This window comes from Pan troglodytes, chromosome 19 (assembly GCF_028858775.2).
Source record: "Pan troglodytes isolate AG18354 chromosome 19, NHGRI_mPanTro3-v2.0_pri, whole genome shotgun sequence".
NCBI classification, from domain to species: domain Eukaryota; kingdom Metazoa; phylum Chordata; class Mammalia; order Primates; family Hominidae; genus Pan; species Pan troglodytes.
This window is the reverse complement of record NC_072417.2, coordinates 95,369,419-95,389,973: the sequence shown is the minus strand read 5'-3', so window position 1 is coordinate 95,389,973 and position 20,555 is coordinate 95,369,419. Positions and strand designations below refer to the sequence as shown.

Here is a 20,555-nt window from a genome sequence, read left to right as displayed (position 1 = left end):
AATGCAACAAAGAGTAATATTAAAAGCTAATGATTAATAATGTTTATACTAATGATTGATAATTATCCATGATCATTTTTATATCTAATTTGTATTATGACTATTTTTATTTTAACTGTTTTCTTTTTTTTTTTTTTTTAAGATGGAGTCTCGCTCTGTCGCCCAGGCTGGAGTGCAGTGGCGCAATCTCGGCTCACTGCAAGCTCCGCCTCCTGGTTTCGCGCCATTCTCCTGCGTCAGCCTCCTGAGTAGCTGGGACTACAGGTGCCCGCCACCGCGCCCGGCTAATTTTTTGTATTTTTAGTAGAGATGGGGTTTCACCGTGTTAGCCAGGATGGTCTTGATCTCCTGACCTCATGATCCACCCGCCTCGGCCTCCCAAAGTGCTGGGATTACAGGCGTGAGCCACCGCGCCCGGCCTATTTTCTTTGTTATACTGAAACAGTTTGTGTCTTCAGTCTCTTGCCTTGGCACCTAGGTAATCCTTCGCCCACAGATGAAAGCGGAGCTCTGCTGACATTGGTGTCTTCTCCAGACGTACTTGGTTGTCCAAATTCTTTCCCTTGGTTTTAAAGTGAGCCGGCGGTGTCCTGCTCCGAAGCCTGAGAGATGATGGGCACAGGCGACACTTGTTAGGACATGCCGATGTTTTCAGAAACAAAACAAGAAATGTTAGACCTGAAATTCTCCATTTCACGTGTTCTTCCTGATATTAACCACACATTTTTTCTGATATTAACCACCACATCGTCTTTTTGCAATAATCTTGGCAGGGAAAAATATGCTAGCCAGGATCCACTAAATCGATTTCAAGCACGGAGGATGGGTCACACCAGGCACTTCAAAAGACCCGTCCCTGAGGCAGCGGAGACCCCGCCCCGCCCCGGCGCGCCCACTCCTTTCGGCCAATCACTGCAGCGGGGAGCAGCTATTTGAATGTCCCCGCCGCCTATCTGAAGGCCGCCCTGCCATTGGCCCCGCCGCGCCCCGCCCACCGTGGCCGGAGCTTCAAGTTCCGCAGCCCCAGTGCGGAGGGCGGAGACTGTGCCGACATGGAGCTGGGCCTCGCGGGCCGCCGGGTGCTGGTCACCGGGGCAGGCAAAGGTGGGCGGCGGGGAAAGGTGGGCAAAGGCCGGCGGCGGGCAGAGGCGGGCAGGGGACGCCCTCACTGAGCCCGCTCCCGGCAGGTATAGGGCGCGGCACGGTCCAGGCGCTGCACGCGACGGGCGCGCGGGTGGTGGCTGTGAGTCGGACTCAGGCGGATCTTGACAGCCTTGTCCGCGAGGTAGGCCCCGCCGGGTCCCAGCGCTGCGAGGCGGCGAGCCGGGAGGGGGCGCCAGCGAGCGGGGGCGGTACCTCTGTGCGCGACTCCGCCGCCCCTCGCGGGCGCTGCGCTTCTCACCGCGGCCTGGGCGCCCTCGCACCCTCTCTCGGGGCTGGTGGCCTGCGTGGGCGGCCGGGTGGTCGGCAGAGCCGTCGGGGCCCCCCCGGCTCAGAAAGAGGCCGAAATGGCTGCGAAGCAGACCCCGGGCAGGAGTCGCTCGGGCGCAGGGAGGAAGTGAACCGGCCGGAGGTAGCGCCCGGCTGCTGGCCCCACAGTCCCGACACCTTCGGAACTCCTAACTCCTGTACTTGTCCGGCTGAAAGGTCACCTGCCCCAGTCCCCAGCTGTGCCGCTTGCTGGGCACGGAGCCTCTGGTAACTGCCCCCTGATACACACAGTGCCCGGGGATAGAACCCGTGTGCGTGGACCTGGGTGACTGGGAGGCCACCGAGCGGGCGCTGGGCAGCGTGGGCCCCGTGGACCTGCTGGTGAACAACGCCGCTGTCGCCCTGCTGCAGCCCTTCCTGGAGGTCACCAAGGAGGCCTTTGACAGGTGAGCCTGTGAGGGCGGAGGAACCTCAGGGAGGGGCTGTCCTGGAGGACGCAGCAGCCCTGATCTCTGACCAGGGTCTGTCCCTCGGCCTCTAGATCCTTTGAGGTGAACCTGCGTGCGGTCATCCAGGTGTCACAGGTGAGCTGCCCTGTGGGCTGGACGGGAATTCTCGTGAGTGATGCCAGCTCTGCCTCACGGTCTCGCTGCAATTCCAGATTGTGGCCAGGGGCTTAATAGCCCGGGGAGTCCCAGGGGCCATCGTGAATGTCTCCAGCCAGGGCTCCCAGCGGGCAGTAACTAACCATAGCGTCTACTGTGAGTGCCCCAGCTGCGCCCTCAGCCCCACCCCCGCCACAGCCTCGCCCTCATCACCGGCCCCAGCTCCAGCCAGCTTCGGTTCCTCTTCATAGGCTCCACCAAGGGTGCCCTGGACATGCTGACCAAGGTGATGGCCCTAGAGCTCGGGCCCCACAAGGTGAGCAGGGCTGGGGTACCTCCCCCAACCTAGGGCACCCCACTTGCCCTGCTGACCCCAGCTGTCCCGGTGTAGATCCGAGTGAATGCAGTAAACCCCACAGTGGTGATGACGCCCATGGGCCAGGCCGCCTGGAGTGACCCCCACAAGGCCAAGACTATGCTGGACCGAATCCCACTTGGCAAGTTTGCTGGTGAGTCAGGTGGGAGCCCAGCCAGCGTGGTGCCAGCAGTCCCTGTGCGTGCCCTGGGTAGGGGTGGGAGGGAAAGATGGGCGGCAGCCTCCTTCCTCTATGCCCCTGACGCCCGCCCTGCCCACAGAGGTAGAGCACGTGGTGGACGCCATCCTCTTTCTGCTGAGTGACCGAAGTGGCATGACCACGGGCTCCACTTTGCCGGTGGAAGGGGGCTTCTGGGCCTGCTGAGCTCCCTCCACACACCTCAAACCCCATGCCGTGCTCATCCTACCCCCAATCCCTCCAATAAACCTGATTCTGCTGCCCAGACTATGTGCTATTCCTAGGCTGCCAGCAGGTAGCTGGGGGCTTGGGGCCAGGTGTGGAATGCGGGCAGAGACCCATGACATTCACATTCCAATCCAAGGGGGAGCGTGGCTCCCACTCCTGAGGTTTTCAGGCCTGGCCAGTTCTCTGTCAGGGAGATGGGAGGTGGTGAAAGGTCAGCTCCCAAAGAGGGTGGTGAATTTCAGCAAGGTTGGCCTTCAGGCCTGTCCAGAACCTCTGGGGTGAGACGGTGTGTGCATGTAAGTGTTGATCACCCCCTCTGTGAGTGCACAGTTGGCTCCTCTTCCTTCAAGCTAATGAGTAAGACAAAAGGGAAACAAGGAGGACATCAAGCTTCTCCACTTTGTTGGTGATCTGAGCCACTTTGTTGAATCAGATGATGGTTTTCAGAAACTAGAAGAGCCTTTCCTCAACTTGTGCTATTCACGATGTCATGAGCACAGACACAGCACCCTGAAGTCTAATCCGCATTTTATCATCTGAAGTCTAGACAAGTAACCGTAAGTCAAGCCTCCTCCCACCACAGCTGATTTCAAGCTACCAGTTAGATGTCATTTAACGTGGAGCTGGAGAAGATGCCCTCAGCACCCTGTTACGTGGTGTTTGTGTCCATAGGTCCCACAGATGTACATAACCGAGGGGCAGAGAAAACAGTCGTGTATGCAGAAATAACTAGGAAGTGACGTTTGCTGATTTTGCTTTTAATAACACAAATTATAAGCTTCTATAATTTAATTGTTAATGATCGTTAACAACTGGCTAGCAAAATTGTTGAGAATTCAGCAGTCGGCTTTCCTGAGCCAGTAGGAGCTGCCCCCACACAGCACAAGGCGGAAGCAGACAGTGGCCCTCATGGCACCCTCCAATCCCGAGTGACTCCAATCCCAGAACCTCATGGCACCCTCCAATCCCGAGTGACTCCAATCCCGGGACCTGATGGCACCCTCCAATCCCGAGTGACTCCAGTCCCGGGACCATGGCTCCGGGCCCACTGTTTCTGGCTTCAGCGTCAGCGGACTGTGCTGGGTCACTGCTCTCTTCACTCTCCACACCACACCCCAACCCCCGCGCCCTCCTCCACCCTGCCCCTCTGCCTGGATTGCCCTTACTCCCAGTGCCAGCCAGAGGAGCTGAGGGATGGGGGGAGGCTGCCTTGGCTCCCATGAGGCTCAGAGAGGCCTGACCTGCTTCAGCCTCTTTTCAGACCGTCCCGGTCAGCACAACAGGCGCTGCCTGAGAACCGGCCCGCCTCTCCCCGCCCCTCCCCGACATGTGCCCTCCCAGAGGCGCAAATCAGCCTGAGGGAGGCCTTGTACACAGCCAAGTAATCATCCCTAGGGCTCAATGCACTAGCTATTGCTTTGATCTGGGTCTGCTCCTTTGGGGGCTGAGCAGCTCAGCAGGCCCCTCTTCCCCTGGGGTAGGGTGGAGGAAGCTTGGTGCTGCCTTTGGGAACTCAGCTCTGAAGTGCAGCTGGGGCGAGGAGCGGCTGGGGTGTGATGGACCCACTCTGCACCATCACGTGGGGGAATTAGGAGCAAACCGCCCCAGGGCAGAAGGGCAGGTAGTGAGAGGCAAGAGGTGTAGGTGGAGAATGTTTATTGTATAAAATAAGAAGGGGCTGCCCCACCTCGAGGCACAAGGAACAGAACTCCCCCCCACCCTCCCCCTCCAGGGAAGCCCATCCTGGGGCTTCCCTGCACCTGCCCCTGCAGCCCTGAGGGAGACCCTGCTCCCTCCCGGCCTCCGGCGGGGGCCAGGGAAGGCTGGAGCCACACCCCAGAATGAGGCGGCAGAGAGGACAGGATCCTGCCACCCAGCCTCATCCCCATGCTTCCCCCCTGCCCACCCCCACCGCTCCCCACAGCTGACTCAGGGACACCACACGCCTCAACACAACAGCGGACACGTCCAGGGCTGCTCCCTGCCAGCCCTCAGGCTCGGGTGGGCCAGGGCTCTAGAAGACGGTGCACTTCTTCCCCGGCTTCTTCACTGGGGGCGGGCAGAGCACCGCGCGGATTGCCTCGTCAAACACTGTCTTCAGGCCCCGCTGGGTCAGGGCTGAGCACTCCAGGTATTTCACAGAGCCTAGCGGCAGTGAGGAGGGGAGACAGTGAGGGTGGGGTACAGGGAGGCCCTTACTGCGCCTCCCCGCCCCTCCCCTGCAGGCCGCCAGCGCCTACCCACCGATCTCCCGGGCCATGGCCAGGCCCTGTGGGTAGGTGATGGGCGCCAGCTTCTTGTCCCGCAGCCGCTCAATGGTGTCCTTGTCGTCGCGGAGGTCCAGCTTGGTGCCCACCAGGAGGATGGGCGTGTGGGGGCAGTGGTGCCGCACCTCCGGGTACCACTGCAGGGACAGACGCTCTGATCCCTAGGCCTGGAGTCGGCTACCCCAGCCCCACCTGAGCAAGTCACGGCCCTCAGGGACTTTCCCCACTGTTCCAGAGCTACACTTGGCTCTTCTTCCTTCAAGGGGTGACCAGGGGCGGATTTGGTGGGGAGATACCAGGAACAAACACGCAGCCAGGGAACCTGGAGACCTCCCAGGGCCTCCTAGTCAAGGCCCATCCCCAGCAGCCAGAGAACCCCTCCGTTCTGAGAGCTGTGACCACCACCACGGCACCCCATCAGCCCCCATGGTCATCTTCAGATCCCACTCCATGCGCCTACCCCAGGCAGAACCGTATCACAATTGCCTCTAAAGGACAACTTGTCGGGGCAGGTACTGGGGCTAGCCCTCTCCCCACAGGGGCCCCCAGCCTTGCCCTACCTTGGCACGAACGTTCTCGAAGGAGGCCGGGCTCACCAGGGAGAAGCAGATCAGAAAGACGTCCTTGGGAAAAAGGTGGGACCTGGTGGAGTGGTCAGGGGCTCCCCAGGGCCCTGCTCCCTCCCTCGTCCGGACCTCAGGGACCCACCCAGCTCCCGGGGCTGGCCCCATTGTCACGTACAGTTTGGGGGTAGGAGAGTGGCCGCAGCCGATCGTAGTCCTCCTGACCCGCTGTGTCCCACAGCCCCAAGTTGACTGGTTTCCCGTCCACCATCACGTTGGCAGAGTAGTTGTCAAAACTGCAGAGCAGTGAGGGCAGTCAGGGCTTGGGAGGGGTCCCAGAAACCCCCAGCCCTGCTGGCCTGTGTCTTGGGGTTCACAAGTCTGCACAGAACTAGAACTCTGGCCAGCACCTCGGCTCCAGCCGGGAAGCCCAGAGACAGGGCCACCTGAGCCGACGTGGAAGCCCAGAGGAGACCCTGCCCGTGTCCCCCCCATGCCACACTCACACGGAGGGCCTGTGCTCTCCCGGGAAGCCCCCACACTCACACGGTGGGGATGTACTCTCCGGGGAAGGCGTTGGTCGTGTAGCTGATCAGCAAGCATGTCTTCCCCACGGCGCTGCGGACAGGGCAAGCCACGTGGCTCCCGGGCCCGGCCTCGGACCCTCTGCCCAGCAAGGGCAGCCCCCTCTCCCGGAGCCAGAGGCGAGTTAGGGACGTCTGGGGTCGAGAGGGGGACCCAGCCCACCAGATCCGTGGCGACCTAAGGCTGGAGGACGACCTGGGCAGGCCGGGCTCCGGGGGCTGGGGTGGTGAATAAGGGCGCAGGGCGCCCCACACTGGGGCCCCAGGCAGAGGCCCCGACTCCGAGGGTGGCGGCAGGAGAGAGTGGGGCCGGCTGAGGGTTCAGCCCAGGTGAGAGGCCTGGCCCCACCCACTGGGAGGACAGGGCGGCGGCCCCGCCTCGCCCGCAGCCAGCCCAAGCGGGAGCCGGGCAGCATCAGGTGGGCCCGAGCTGGAGGCTCGCGGACCCCGCCCCGCCCCACCCCGCCCTCCTCGACCCCGGGGCGCACGCGGCTCGGGCGGGGTACGGCGGGGCCGCCGCGCGAGGACCCGGGCACCACCCCCGCCCCGCCCCGGCTGCGCCCCGAGCCCCCGAGCCCCCCTCCCGCCCAGCCCAGCCAAGCGGCCTCCGGGCCGCGCACTCACCCGTCGCCGACCACCACGCACTTGATGGCCTGCATGGGCGCGGGCCGGGCGGCGGCGGGCGCGGCCGCGAGCCGAGCTGCGGAGAAATGCCCGGCGCCGCAGCGGCCGCGGACCCGAGCGCCGAGCGATCGGCCGGAGACAGCCGAGCGCCGCCGAGCGCCGGGCGCGGAGACAGCCGAGCGCGGCCGGCGGGGGGCGGGGGGCGGGGGCGGGGCCGCCCGAACCCGGGCAGAGCTGAGCAAGCTGCGGCGCCCCCGCCTCCAGCGCGACCCCGGCCCGGGGGTCTCCTGCGGGTCCCTCGGGGCGCAGCGCAGGCCGGAGAGCCCAGCGACCTGGACCCGGCGGGGAGGGCTCCGCGCGCTGCGCTTTCTCGGGGATCCGCCCCCTGCCGCCGGGAGCCAGCTGGGAACTCCGGGGTCTGCAGCCGCCCGAACCCCCAGACGGACAGCCCCCGCGGCCCTCCCGTCCCTTCAAGGCAGCGGCGAGGAGGGGCGAACAGCCGCACCCCGGCAGGCCCTCCCTGCAGGGCTGGGGGCAGAGGGCCGCGCGTTTGGAGAGAGGCACGGACGGTCGCGCGTTTGGAGGGAGAGGCGGGGCCAGAATGTATCACAAAGTACAAACGCGCTGTATTTCCAAACCCCGCCGCGCGCAGGCGGCCGCAGCGTTCACGGTGACATCGCAAAAGGCGAGGGGGAGACGCGCCCGCGGGACCCCTTCCCGGTGTGCTCCCACGTGGCGTCGACCGGGAAGAAGGGGCCGGTAGGGAGCCCTTCCCAGGCGCCTCCCACGGGGTTCCCCCGCAGCCGCGACACCACCAACAGTCGCCGCAACCGCCGCGTGGAACAGACGACCCGGGTCTCAAAGAGGCGGCGCGGGCGGGACGCAGCCCCTGGTCCATCTCGGGCGCCGCCCGATGCACTCCTACTGCGCCCGGGTCCTCCCGGCCTGTCTCACTTTGGGGGGCTCAGGGTCCTCACGGGGGACGCCTGCACGTAAGCCAGGACGGCGTTCTGCAGGAAGCTCGCCCTCTGGGCCTCCTCGTCCCGGATGCGGGCGATCTCCGCCTCCCGGAGCCGCAGCTTCTCCCGGAGAGACGCGTTCTCGCTCTCCCTGTCCAGCAGCGCCTCTCGGTGGTCGCTCGCCATCACTGCAGGGCAAGGAGCGCAGTGAGCCGACGCAGCCCCAGCGCCCCGTGGCACGGCCTCAGCACGGGAGACCTGGCCAGCCCCGCTCTCTGGCTGGCCTTACGTCCCACCAGTGGGCGGCGGGAGGACAAGGGTCTGGCTCACCTTTCAGCTGGCGTTCCAGGGCCGCCGCCTTCTCCCTCAGCGCCTCCTGAGCCGCCAGCTCCGCCTGCAGCCGGCCGTTCTGCTCCTGCAGCTCCACGCGCACCCTGCTCACCTCGGCCACCCTTTCCTGGTCCTTGAGGCTCAGCTCCTGCCAGGCACGAAGGCTGGGGAGTGAGGCGAGGGTTGGGGGCTAGCACGCCCGGGGACCCCCACCGGAGCCCCGGCTACCTGCTGCAGCTCTTCCAGGCGCCGCCGCAGGCCCTCAACTTGCAGGCCCAGCTGGCTGACCCGGGTCTGGGCCTCGGCCACCACCTGCTTCTGCTGTAGGCAAGCGCCCTGCGCCTCGTCCCGTGCCTGCGCCAGCAGTCTCAGCTTGTCCTCCAGGTGAGCCAGGCGCTGTTGCTGTGAGCACAGGGGCCGCCATGAAGCATGAGGGGCTCAGCCTGAGCTCACCTGAGGGAATGTCTGCACGGGCACGACCCCACCTCTCTGCAGGACTGGCTGCTCTATTTACTATGACTCTGAACCCGCTCCCCTGGCAGCCACCTCCTCCAGATGCCCTCTGGGCTCTCCTCCTCCCTCTTCGGTCACACCACCCCTCCCATCCATCCATGCGTGTAGTCACAGGCCGCAGAGATGGGCCAAACCTCTCCACCGTCTCAGGCCCTGATCCAAGGCTGAAGCGGACCCAACAGTGTCCAGGGTGTGCTCACCTGACCTCAACACCACACTCCCGCCTCCCCACTCAGACCGAAGCTCTGGAGTCTGCATGCGGGCCGCAATGCCGGGCAGCCTGGCTCCCCTGGAGGGTGGCGGACATGTGTGGCTCACCTCCTCCAGGCGGGCCTGGCTCTTGGCCTTGATCAGCTCCTCCTCAGCCTGTCCACGCTCGCTGAGTGCCGCTGCTTTCACTCGGCTCAGCTCCTGCACAGACGGCCACCTGCTAGCCTGTTCTCCTGTCCCTGGCCCAGGGCCCTTCTCTCTCTGGCCCATCCAGCCAACCCCAGCCAGGGGGGCTCCTCTCTGCCAGCCTCCTGAGGGCCACGCAGCTGCTCTGCCACCTAGCTCGCTGGGCAAGGTTCCTAAGGCCAAGGAAGCCCGAATGCCACCTAAGTCCCTCTAGCTTCTTGGGCACACCAGTGGGTGGATCCCCAAGGTGGGGCCTATGAGCCTCTGGGAACAGGAAGAGGTCTCTGGTCCTGAGGCGGCGAACACCAGGGGCCCCTGCCTTGTTCAGCCCAGGGCTAAGGCAGAGCTTGGCCCTGCCTGGCGGGCACTCACCTCCTCCAGGGACAGCCGCGCCGCCTCCAGCCTCTGCACCCGCTCCTGCATGGCCTTCTCACTCTCCTCCAGGTGACGGGTCATATGCTCCACCTGCTCAGGGGCAGGGATTGTGGGGCCAGAGTGGAGAGCGGGGCCTCCCTACCTTCCCCTCACGGACTCCCCACCCTGGAAGGCAGGTGTCTCTTGAGAACCTTGTTCATTCTGAGAAAGCACTGCCTCAGATGGCCTAGCAGGAAACTACCGCAGCATGCACACCCTGAACAAGTGGGCCTTGGTGTCTCTTCAACGGCAGCCTGTACTATGGCTCAGACATCACCGGGGTCCCCCCGCCGCCCCCAATAGGAGGTTCTGGGTCTGACATCCGATCAGGCTGGCAAAATACGGCCACCCAGTGACCCAAGGTTGGCAAGGGAAGCTCCCACCAGGTGTGTGCTTTGGGGACACCTGCGTGACATCAAGACCAGAGACTGAGGCGCGTTAGAGGCCAACAAAGAGGGTACCTCCTTGATGCGCAGGCTTTCTGAGTCCTCCAGGCTCTGTCTGCATCTTCTCTTCTCCATGTCCAGGCGCTCTGGAAGCCCAGGGCGGGCAGAGCATGCGTGAGCATCCCCTGGGGGGCCCCGTCCCCCGGTGCCCATCCCCAGGCCCCTCCACAGCAGGCCTGCCCGTGCCCACCCTCGGCCTGGATGGCCCGCATCTTCAGCTCAGCTGACATGCTGGTCATCTCCTGCCTGGTCTGGAACAGCTGCTCCTGCTGACACCTGAACTTCCGCTCCAACTCGTCTACCTGAAAGCCGGCACCAGGGAGGGAAGCTGTAGCCCAGCCCTGCCGCGCCCACCCTGGGCTCCCTGGCTCCATCCATCACAGCTACCTGGTTTTGCAGAAGCAGGTTCTTTTCATTGGCAGCAGACAAGTCTCTGAGGAGTTTAGACTCCCGCTCTGCAGCTTCCTGGGAGGGGAACGGGGTATGGGTAGTGAGGGTCACAAAGCCGCCACACACACCTTGGCCCACCCTTCTCAAGCCCTGCCCACCCACCTGCTGCTCCAGCTTGAGCTCCTTGGCCTGCCTCTGTGACAGGCTCAGCTGCTCCTGCTCCGCTGTGGCCAGGAGCTCCCCCAGGTCCTGGGCCTTCTGCTCCGACAGAGCCAGGGCAGCCTCTGTCATCTGCAGCCTGCAGAAAGGAAGGGCAGCACCCCCGCCCCGGTTGGAGTTTCACTTACCTTACAAAGGCCTCGCTTCTTTCACTGTTGCTGGGCACCTAGTCAACCCCAGCCAGCACCCGCCTCCTCCAGGAAGGCTTCTGGGTTACTGCCCCAGCCTCACCATTTCCCACCTCTGCTTTGCAAACAGGACTTGCACACAGGTTCACACCACCTTCCTCTGCCCTGTGGGCACGTCTCTGAAGTATCCTGAGGCCACCCCCCACTTACTTGGCCTTGAGAGCGTTGATGATGGAGTGCCTCTCATTCAGGGCTTCCTGAAGCTGCCCTACACGGGCTGCCGACGCCCTGTGGGCAGAGAGGAGGGTGCAGAGAGTAACCCAAACCCCAGAGCGCTCCCATACCCCTCTGGCCTCGGTAGCTGCTGCTGTTCCTTAAGCATCTACGGTCGCCTGGGCACTGAGCCTCCAGCCACCTCCTCGTGGCCTCACTCGTGGGCTCAGGTTGGTCCCATCTGAGTCTGAGCCAGGACCTGATCCCTGAAGCCTCACCCTGCCCCTGCCCTGGGCCCGCTCACCTGCTGCTCTTGGCCATCTCTTCTCGCTGCTTATCAATAGTCTCCATCAAGTCCAGGAACTGGGGACAGAGACAGCCGCAGCCCTGTCAGGGCACCTGCAGCCTGTCCACCTGACCTTCTCAGGGGGAAGGAGAGCCAGCGCCCACCAATGCGGCAAGGCAGCGGAGGGTTCCACCCACGGTGCCCTGTCTCCTTCACAGGAAGGGTGGCCCCTGCAGAGCGAGGCCTCAGGGCTCAGATGCCAGCTCCCCAAGGAAGTCCACCTGCAGGAGATCAGACCAGGAGGCCGCCCCTCCTTCCTGGTACCAGCCACTCAGAGAGGCTCCAGGGCCCCGAGGAAGGGAAGGTGGGCAGACCACGGGGCTGAGGGAGGAAGGACGTGGCCAGGCCCTCCAGCCATAAGCAGCTCCAAGGTCAGTGAAGGCGCCATCCTAACCTGCTTGGACTTCTCCTCCCGGAGGTGCTGGACCTCCTTGCTGAGGACGTGAGTGCGGGCTTGGTTCTCCTGGAAAGTGGTGAGTCGGTCCTGGCTGTGGCCCATGGCTTGCTCTGCAGAAGGAGCTGTGTCAGCTGGGCACAGGGGCTCATGCCTGGAATCCCAGCACTTTGGGAGGTCGAGGTGGGTGGATCACCTGAGGTCAGGGGTTCGAGACCAGCCTGGCCAACATGGTGAAACCCCATCTGTACTAAAAATACAAAAAAGTAGCTGGGCATGGTAGCGCACACCTGTAATCCCAGGTACTCGGGAGGCTGAGGCAGGAAAATCGCTTGAATCCGGGAGGTGGAGGTTGCAGTGAGCCGAGATTGCGCCACTGCACTCCAGCCTGGGTGACTGAGTGAAACTCAGTCTCTCACACACACACACACACACACACACACACACACACACACACACAAAGGAGCTGTGTCACCCCGGCGCCGCTTAGCCTCAGGAGTAGCTGGTGGCCACCAGCCCTGCACCCAGCGGCTGGCTGCTTGGGAATCTATGCCATGTGGGGCGGCATCTCACCCGGCAAGTCAGGGGTGCCCCCTCAGTGCATGGGGGGTGGAAGTGCTTCGTGGGGTTCGGGCTGTGAGCAGGAGCCGCCTGGTGTTGGGGAGCGCGTGCACATGTGGGGCAGAGGTGGTGGGAGCTGCTCCACCGCAAAAGGCAAGGGCCATCCTGGGGCATCTGGCCACCATCCCAAAGGTCAAGGGGCACTGCACAATGCTGAGGCAAATGCTGTGCCCAGCTCATGTTCTGGAAAGATCTGGGTAGCATGTGGCGAGGGGGCAGAGGTCAGGAGGGATGACAACAACCAGGGCAGTGCCGAGGCGAAGCCAGGGACGGTGCAGCTGGAGTCAGAGGCCAGGCAGAACCAGCAGGAGGGGTGAGCCCTCAGCACAGGGGCTGGAAGAGGCTGCCGCTGTGCACGGATTAGGGAGTATGGGGGGCCTGGCAAAGTCCCCAGCTGGGTCTGGGGCACTGGGGCCTAAGGCTGAGACATCAGCTGCAAGGATTCGGGGTTGTTGGTGGGAGGGAATGTGTGGAGGCCAGCACAAGCCAGGGGGCCCCACCTCACCTGACTCACATGCAGGGCCACAAACTCAGGGTGACCAGGGAGCCTTCCTGGCCAAGGCCAAGGCCTGGCCACCCGAAGCATCAGCAAAGCCACCAAGGCCAGGGCTGTGAGCCACACGGCCTCAGCTTCCCCAGCTGTGAAACGGGCACCCCTCCACTGCACAGGTCCTGAGAACTCAGCAAGTACACAGGGCGCCTCGGACAGTGCCCATGTGTGGTGAACGCCATTCAAGTGCCAAACAGGTGCCCCACGACCCCTCCGCTCCTTCCTGCTTCCCCTGGGCTCTCAGGCTGCTCTCCTCATCAGTTCCCATCCTGAGCCCGGCACCCCACCCTCGGTGGAGAGGCCTCTGTCAAAGGCTCACGCGTCGCTCCACACAGCCCTGCACCGTACCCACGGCTCTGAGGACATCTCCAGGGATGTTGTTCCCAGCCAGGTCCAGTCTCCACAGGGTTCTATTGCTGGGGAGACAGTTCATGAGGGCCCGGCCCCCCAGGAGGCCAACGTTATTCCAGCGCAGGTCTGGAAGGAAACCTTGTAGTCACCAGACAGAATGCACCTGGCAGAGGGGGAGCTGGCCTGGCCGGGGTGCTTCCCTAGGAGGCACTGCCTTGCGGTCATCAACAGAGCAGGAGCACAGGCCAGTCCCCTAGTCCCTCACTTCCCAGAGCAGAGGCAGCCTCAGAGGGATGAGGGAGCCTGAGGGCGCCTGGGAGGCCTCACCCAGCTGCTGGAGGGTGGTGTTGCCCTTCAGGGCTAGGGCCAGTTCCTCCGCGCCCTTGTGACTGATCTGGTTGTTGCGGAGGTCCAGCCGCTGCAGGGCGCCGTTGGCCGCCAGGCCCCCGCAGAAGGTGGCGAAGGCATCATCCCACGTGCCCAGGCTGTTCCACTCCAGCGTGAGGCTGCAGGAGGGGCAGAAGCCAGTGTTCACCTAGGGGACTGCCTAGCCCGTGGGGTCCAGGGCTTGGGGACGGGTGTGGGCTTGGGGTCTGATGGGCCGGAGCCTCTGCCTACCCCTGCCAACGTATGTGAAACATGGGCACCTGGCAATGGGGAACTCTTGGGCTGCAGAAGCATGTGCTCTGGGGCCAATCCTCAACCACACAGAGACAGGGCCTGGGGTCGGGACCACCACCCACCTCTGAATGGACTTGTTCTGTTGGAGGAGTTTTCCCAGAGCCTTGGCCCCTGCGGCCCGAAGGTTGTTGCCCTAGGAAAGAAACAGGCCGGTAGTCACTCTGGTGCCCTGACTGGCTCTGAATTCCCGCCCATGCCCCAAGGGCCTTGGTCAGCCAGGGGACAAGCCTGGGGTGCACCCTGCAGCCTTCCTCAGCTCCTGGGCTCCCTGTCTTCAGGGGGCTTCCAAGGGCCGGCTTGTTTGCCAATGTGAACTCTTGCTCTGGAGATGGTCACACACAGGAGGCCATCAGAGAACGGCCTGGGGACTCACAGACAGCTTCCAGCCACCTGCCCAGACCCCAGGCCCCCGAGACCTGGCATCTTCCACCTCTCCTCTTGCCCTTGGGTGGCACACTCGGACACTCAAGAGTGCAGGTATCTCACCTTTAAGTCCAGAAAGCGCAGCACGGTGTTGGCACACAGGCCTCGGAGCAGCAGTGTGGCCCCTGTGTAAGGGGGGCCGGCGGTCACTCTCTGCCCCTGCTGACCCCAAGGCCCTCCCCGTGGGCCCCTTTTCAGGGCAGCTCCCTAGACCCAGGAAGGGAAAACTGTCCCGGTGGTCTGGGTTGGCACTGGCCAAGAGTCTCGTTGTGAAGTCATGTTTGAAACACTTGCAGCCCCTGCCAGGCACCAAGCCGGCTCAGCAGGCGGGGAACCAGGTAAGACCGCGAATGTTAAGGCCTCTCCTCCGTCATACAGAGGAACTGCCCTCTACTCCCAGGTGCAGGAAGGGGCGCCCCTGCTTGCTTTAACTACGGCACAGAAATTGGAGAGCCTGGAGAGGAAGCGACCTCGGGCTGCCGAGGCAATGGTGTGGGCAGCTAAGGAGCAGAGGGATCCACCCCGCCGCGCCTGCCCACCTTCCTCGCTGAGCATGCAGTCACTCAGGACCAGCTCCGTGCACAGCGTCTCCCTCGGCAGCAGCTTGCCCAGGGCCCTGCAGGTCTCCACCGTCAGGCTTTGCGTGGCCAGGTCCAGCCGGCCCCTGGGAAGCTGGTGCAGCTGCTGCAGGACAGCCTCCTGGGGCTCGGCCCCACTCTCCCTGCACAGGCGGCTGTAGGAGCGCCGGAACTCCTCCATGACCCGCGGGGCCGGCAGGGCCTCCTCCGCATGCTCCCGCAGCTGCTGAAAGGGAGCCGCGCGGTGCGGAGAAGTCCCAGCGCCGGGTACAGGAGACGCGGCCTCCGCCGACCCGGGCGAAGAGCAATCCGAGTGGGCTCCGCGGGCGGGAGGTCCTGGGAGCGCGGGGCTGGGCGGTAGTCAAGGTCCGCTTTGGGCTGGGGCCCCGCAGTGCTTGGGGACCACCCGTGCAGGAAGCAGGCAGGTGCGTCGCGCGCCCCCACCCAACCCTGCCCCGCCTGCAGCCCCGACCCCCGCCCTCGCGACAGCCGCGTCGGGGCCTCAGTATCCAGGAAGAACAAGGCGCGCCGGGAGAGGCCGCTGGAACTACAACTCCTAGCAGGCTCTGCGCAGGAAGCGCTTGGTGCGGGCCAATGAGAACAAAGGAACTGGCGCGCCTTTCGGGCCGCAAGCTGAGAGGGGGCAGCGCGCTGCAGGTTCATTGGCTAGGGGCATGAGGGTGGGGCCCAGGGAGGGCATGCTCCGGGCTCATTGGCTGAGGGTCGTGAGGGTGGTGCCCCGGGAGGGCGCGTTCCAGGTTCATTGGCTGAGGGACGTGAGGGAGGGGCTGCTGGAGGGCGCGCTCCGGGCTCATTGGCTGAGACGTGGGGGCGGGGCTCCGAGAGCAGGCGCTTCGGACTCATTGGCTAGGGGCGCGGGGCGGGGCTCCGGGGGCGCGCTCCGGTCTCATTGGCTGGAGGCGCGGGGCGGGGTTCCGGTGGGCGCGCGTGGAGGCTGCGGTCATGGAGGGAGCTGGAGCTGGATCCGGCTTCCGGAAGGTGAGGGCCGGCGGGCAGGGGCTAGGCAGACGCGGACGCTCCGTCCCGACCTCACGCGTGACACCGTGAGGGCCAGACGCCAGCCCCCGCGCCGCCCCCTGTGCCTTTGAGGTTGGGCCCGTTCTCGGACTCCATCTCCGGCCGGGCCGCGCGCCCCGCGCCCTCCTGGGCTGGTGTCTCGCAGCTGATAGGAGGCGGCGTGGAGCAGCCGGGGCTGCGGGAAGGTGGAGAGGGTCTGCAGAAACAGGCAGGGGTGGGCGCCGTCACGGCAGAGTCCAAGCCGGCGAAGAGAGAGGAGGAGCTGGGCCGCCGCCCTGCACCCTGAGCCTGGGGTCTTTTGTTAAGGGGAGATCAGGCCCCAGGACGGGGACAGTGAGATCGTCCAGCCCGAGGAGCCGGCAGGACCTACCCCAGCCGCCAGGCACAGTGGTTTCCCTTTTGTTAGCTCCCCGGTGGGCGCCAGCACTGGGCTAGGAACGCGTGGTTTCTTCGGTGCTCCACGTTACACACACTTGACATGGATTAACCCCACCTGCCAGTGGAGAAACTGAGGCACGGGGGCGTTAAGTGACTCAGCAGGGCTAGGGTCAGACCTAGGCCGTCTGAGCCAGGATCCGCCCAGGCTGGAGGGCGTGCCCTGCTCTTCCCTGTTCCTGGAAGTGGAGCTCTCTGGGGGTACCATGTGCAGAGGACCCCATCGGTGCAGGCAGAGTGGTTTCTGAACCTTTCTACTGCTCTACCTGAAGGTTGGGGCACCGAGCTTCCTCGATGTCAGCAGGGCCTCGTGGGCCTCTGTGGCCTGGGAAGGGAGGGTCTCAGGCCCTTGTGAACCCATCCTGGAGAGAGGACTTCAGCCCTGTAGAAGCAGGGAGAATTCTGTTTCTCCTGCATCAGGTCCTTCTTTATCACCCAAGGCAGCAGGCGTGGGGGGCGGGGGGTGTCGGTGTGGGGAGCTCTGGTGGTGGAGTTGCTGAAGATTCTTGCCAGAATTCAGAAAGAGAAAGTCACTGAGGCTTGGGCCACCTCACTGGGTGGTTGTGAGAACACCAGGTTAAAGTAGCCGAAAGGCCACTGCCGGAGACGGGGCACTGGGTACACACCCCAGGAGGTCATGTGTTCTATCAAGCCCACCTGCCAACTAGAGACCTAAGGGCTCTGGCCAGAGCTGGAGTTGTGGTCATTGCAGAGAATGAGCGTGAGGATGACGGGGAGTGGGGGGCCTGTAGCCCTGGCGTGGCGCCCACGTCATGGGGCAAAGCTGGCTGTGTCCTAGGCACCCCCCACAACCGCCCCAGTGCTGGGCCTGCCTTCCGAGGCCACTGCCAATGTACGGGGAAGCCCCTTGGATTGTCGAGGCAGCCCTGGCATCCGCCACTCTCTGGCGTGGTCTTCCTTCCAAGGCCTGGGGCAGCAGTGTTGGGGGTCCCGGAGCAGGTGGGGAGATAGTGCCTTCTCTACCTTTTCTGGTGCCTTTCTGGTACTGCTGGCAGTAAGCAGCTGGAAAGACCAGCAGGTGGCACTGGGCTCATGCGGGTGGTGACTGGGACCCTGGCTAGGGAACAGCAAGGGCTCAGGACGAGCCGGGATGCTGGACAAGCCGGGATGCTGGACCCTGCTGCCCGCTGCTGGGGAACATTCTTCACCACCTGCATCTTAGGGCTTCACCCATCCATGCTCTGCTTGTCACCTGCTGGACTGCTCTGGGTGAGGTGCTGTGACCTCCCTGTGGCCGATGCTGGTGGCCTGGCTGGTAGTTCACCCACCTGCCCTTTTAGTGCCTGTTTCTGGGCTCCTGGGTGCCGACTGCCCCCACCCCCAGTCCTGGACTCTCCATGCTGGCTCCTTTCCCGGCCGCTGTGGGCCGGTGCCTGGCCTGGGCCGCCTCACTGAGTCTCGTGGCTCCACCAGCCACCCAGGGCTGCCCTCCTGAGTCTCGGCCGCCACCACTGCAGCTGCCACCCGCCACTCCTGTGTTCACACACAACGCATCCCAAACTGATCTCCTGTGTCCTAGCTCCAAAATGCACTTGCCCACGGCCCCCCATCTCCTCAGAGCAGTGCCGTCCTTTTGGGGTCTTGGCGTAGACTCCTCCCTTGTCCCCGTCCTCCGTCCATCAGAAAGGCAGAAAGGCCCTGGCTCTGCAGCCCCCTCCCTTCCCCCGACCCCGGGCATGGCAGCCAGAGTGGTCCTTTCCAACGCCAGTGCTGCTTTCCACAAAAACCTAGAGAGGACTCCCAGTTTCCTGCCATGGAGACACGGAGAGCTCATCAGGCCCTGGGCCCTCAGCGTCTGGCCCACCCCTCACTCCAGCCTGCGGACCACGCTGGCGCAGCCCTGCTCTGCGCTCCCAGGACACCAGCACCTCCTGCAGGCTTATGAGCACCAGGGCAAGACCGGCGGAGCTGACCCAGCACCCAGAACAGAGTTGGCACAAGGAAGGCCCTACTGGTGGCACTCCCTCAGGCCAGCCCACCTGCAGAGCAGCCACCTCCAGCCTCCAGACCGAACCCGGGCTCTGCCTTCCCTGCCTCCCCACAGGGAGAGCAGAGCCATGGCCCTCTGCCGGGGATGGGAGTGCAAGATTAGGCCGGACTCGACGAGGCCTTTCTCCACTCTCCCTGGAGCCCCAGCAGCGGGGCCTGCTCCCTTGTCTGGGACCACTCACGCTGTAGGGAGGCTCCCAGCACAGACCCTGCGCAGGGCCCTGGCGCCCCCTAGTGGAGCTGCCCACACATCTGCTTCAGCTTCTGCCACCCAAAGCACTAGGCTGGCCCTTGTCCCCTGCCCTGGGAGAGGCCCAAGCACAGAGGGCGTCTCCAGCCAGAAGTCACAGCCACTGTCACCAGAATGGTCACCACCCTGGGGGGTGCAGGGGGGAGGGCGGGGCCTGGTGCTGACACCCCCCTCCCCTCTAGGAGCTGGTGAGCAGGCTGCTGCACCTGCACTTCAAGGATGACAAGACCAAAGGTGCAGGTGGGGGTGCGGGCGGGAGGTGGGTCCCCGTATCTGTCCTCAGGGACCCTTTCCTGCAACTCTGCAGGGCCAAGGCCTCGGGAGGGTGGGGTTATGTCTGGAGCACCCAGCCAGAGCGGTGGGTGAGGGTCCTGCATAACCTTCCCCTGCCTTGCAGTGAGCGGGGACGCGCTGCAGCTCGTGGTGGAGTTGCTGAAGGTCTTCGTTGTGGGTGAGCCCAGGGCCCACGCTCCCTCCGGGCACAGCATCCGGAATTTTGCGTTTTTCCAGCGGGAAAACCAAGACGTGTTTTCCCGTTTCCCACAAGGGCTTAAACTTGGGTCTCCTGAGCCTGTTTGTCAGGTGCTGTGGCCTGGTTCTGGGGGCTGCCCGTGGGTGTTTGGGGGGAAGGCACCGGCCCAGGCTGAGGCCCTCACTGGGCTCGGGTTTAAGATCCCCCCAGCATCCCCCACCTCTCGCGTTTCTCACCGCAGAAGCAGCAGTCCGCGGCGTGCGGCAGGCCCAGGCAGAAGACGCGCTCCGTGTGGACGTGGACCAGCTGGAGAAGGTGCTTCCGCAGCTGGTGCGTGAGCGTGGGTCGGGGCGCAAGTGGGGGTGCCCGGCTGGCTGGCCCTAAGTGCTTCTCTCCCCCACAGCTCCTGGACTTCTAGGGATCTCAGCCGTGGCTGAGGCCACCCCCAGAGGAGCCCCTGGTCCACAGAAGCAGGCCTTGTGTTTCCAGCGGCCTCTGATAACAGGCAGGGAAGGACCTGAAGGATTTGGAGTTGATTCAAACAAGATCTCTGGGAGTCTCCAGCCTGTGCAGAAGGGGCAGGACTGCAGTGCACTGCGGGCCTTGGAGTGTCCAGTGGGGACACTGGTGTGGGAAGGGGCAGCACCTGGGGAGTCCCTGCCTCTCCTCCCTGGGACAATAGTGTGCATGCCACCCGGGGTCCTACAGGCAGGTGCTGGGAAAGGCCTGGCCAGCAGGTAGCCTGTGTGTTTGACAAACAGCAGCTGGCTGCGCTGCCTCCTGCCCACATTCCTGCCACCCGACATCAAAGCTGGCGTGTGACCTTTCCAGCCATGCGATATTCCCCTTGGAAGATGCTTCCCCAGGCTATAAATTTGTTCTCACAAAGCAACATCAATAAATCAAAACTGTCTCTCCCAGCTTGGCCTTCTTGCCATTAATCACCAAAGTCAAACTGCTTCAAAGCTGCACTCCCCGTGTGTGCCCTTCCACTCCTGGTAAGAAAGCAAAGCGCCAGGAGGACGCACTAACAAACAGCATGTGTGCGGCCCCACCCCCAGGCGCTGTGGAGCCCGGACCGCGTACATGTGGCCACCCGCCTGGGAAATGTTATTCCTACCCCAGGGGTCGGGGCAGCCACGGGGGCTGCCACCAGTGGGCAGTGGCTTCCACGAATGTTCCTGTGGTCACAGGCAGGACCAGGATGCACAGGGTGAGAGGGACCCTGGCCCAAGGGCCTGCTGAAATGAAGAAAGGGCCTCCTCTTTTCCCAAGCAGTGCCAGAGAGGTGCAGGTCAGCCCCCTGCCCACCCTTGGAGACGCAGGGCTGTGGGACCTCTCTGGATGCCCCGCCCAGGTCTGGCTGCCCTCTGACTCTCAGGGGCCTCTGGCATAAGCCCCACTTGTGCCAACGCTTGGGAAGCGGGCAGGGCCTTGGACCACTTCCCCTCCAGCCCACCTCACATTCTCTCTCGTCAGAGCCCAGGACTGGAAGCACCCCAGGGGCTCTCAGCTGAGCGCCATCCTGGAGCCCCGCGCAGG

The 20,555-nt window shown here is 64.0% G+C and overlaps 4 protein-coding genes across 17 annotated transcripts; 2 read left to right on the top strand and 2 right to left on the bottom strand.

Moving 5' to 3' along the window:
- Nucleotides 1-993: 993 nt before the first annotated feature.
- On the top strand, nucleotides 994-3,610 carry DCXR (dicarbonyl and L-xylulose reductase). 4 transcript variants are annotated; one of them, XR_001710609.2, is made up of 9 exons: nucleotides 994-1,104; nucleotides 1,188-1,285; nucleotides 1,723-1,877; nucleotides 1,973-2,015; nucleotides 2,093-2,192; nucleotides 2,288-2,352; nucleotides 2,428-2,545; nucleotides 3,266-3,375; nucleotides 3,491-3,610. XR_001710609.2 is itself a non-coding variant. In XM_016930952.3 (8 exons), exons 1-8 carry the CDS (start codon nucleotides 1,053-1,055, stop codon nucleotides 3,310-3,312), a joined length of 678 nt encoding a protein of 225 aa, XP_016786441.1. In that variant the 5' UTR covers nucleotides 994-1,052; the 3' UTR covers nucleotides 3,313-3,417. The 4 variants fall into 4 exon arrangements, 3 of the variants coding, with proteins under 3 accessions (XP_016786441.1, XP_001167023.2, XP_054526225.1); XM_016930952.3 differs by lacking the exon at nucleotides 3,491-3,610 and having other exon boundaries at nucleotides 3,266-3,417; XM_001167023.6 differs by lacking the exons at nucleotides 3,266-3,375; nucleotides 3,491-3,610 and adding an exon at nucleotides 2,673-2,855.
- An 847-nt stretch (nucleotides 3,611-4,457) lies between these two features.
- RAC3 (Rac family small GTPase 3) lies at nucleotides 4,458-6,999 on the bottom strand. 2 transcript variants are annotated; one of them, XM_016930954.4, is made up of 6 exons: nucleotides 6,857-6,999; nucleotides 6,195-6,266; nucleotides 5,827-5,944; nucleotides 5,646-5,708; nucleotides 5,063-5,222; nucleotides 4,458-4,963 (listed from the first exon to the last, which is right to left on the bottom strand). In XM_016930954.4, the coding sequence occupies exons 1-6, from the start codon at nucleotides 6,889-6,891 to the stop codon at nucleotides 4,833-4,835; spliced, it is 579 nt and encodes a 192-aa protein (XP_016786443.1). In that variant the 5' UTR covers nucleotides 6,892-6,999; the 3' UTR covers nucleotides 4,458-4,832. The 2 variants fall into 2 exon arrangements, with proteins under 2 accessions (XP_016786443.1, XP_016786442.1); XM_016930953.4 differs by having other exon boundaries at nucleotides 5,059-5,222; nucleotides 6,857-6,986.
- A 461-nt stretch (nucleotides 7,000-7,460) lies between these two features.
- On the bottom strand, nucleotides 7,461-15,557 carry LRRC45 (leucine rich repeat containing 45). 3 transcript variants are annotated; one of them, XM_511754.9, is made up of 17 exons: nucleotides 14,770-15,557; nucleotides 14,294-14,355; nucleotides 13,870-13,940; nucleotides 13,454-13,632; nucleotides 13,124-13,252; nucleotides 11,605-11,717; nucleotides 11,169-11,227; nucleotides 10,862-10,939; nucleotides 10,467-10,602; nucleotides 10,302-10,379; nucleotides 10,105-10,216; nucleotides 9,930-10,000; nucleotides 9,427-9,519; nucleotides 8,977-9,069; nucleotides 8,374-8,547; nucleotides 8,146-8,293; nucleotides 7,461-8,003 (listed from the first exon to the last, which is right to left on the bottom strand). In XM_511754.9, the coding sequence occupies exons 1-17, from the start codon at nucleotides 14,987-14,989 to the stop codon at nucleotides 7,807-7,809; spliced, it is 2,013 nt and encodes a 670-aa protein (XP_511754.2). In that variant the 5' UTR covers nucleotides 14,990-15,557; the 3' UTR covers nucleotides 7,461-7,806. The 3 variants fall into 3 exon arrangements, with proteins under 3 accessions (XP_511754.2, XP_016786437.1, XP_009431810.1); XM_016930948.4 differs by lacking the exon at nucleotides 13,124-13,252 and having other exon boundaries at nucleotides 14,770-15,387; XM_009433535.5 differs by lacking the exon at nucleotides 8,977-9,069 and having other exon boundaries at nucleotides 14,770-15,359.
- Nucleotides 15,483-19,933, top strand: CENPX (centromere protein X). 8 transcript variants are annotated; one of them, XM_016930959.1, is made up of 5 exons: nucleotides 15,703-15,807; nucleotides 18,724-18,775; nucleotides 18,939-18,992; nucleotides 19,255-19,328; nucleotides 19,417-19,933. In XM_016930959.1, the coding sequence occupies exons 1-5, from the start codon at nucleotides 15,772-15,774 to the stop codon at nucleotides 19,429-19,431; spliced, it is 231 nt and encodes a 76-aa protein (XP_016786448.1). In that variant the 5' UTR covers nucleotides 15,703-15,771; the 3' UTR covers nucleotides 19,432-19,933. The 8 variants fall into 8 exon arrangements, with proteins under 8 accessions (XP_016786445.1, XP_016786444.1, XP_016786448.1 ...); XM_001167110.5 differs by having other exon boundaries at nucleotides 19,255-19,343; XM_016930958.4 differs by having other exon boundaries at nucleotides 18,939-19,123.
- The last annotated feature ends 622 nt before the right edge of the window (nucleotides 19,934-20,555 follow it).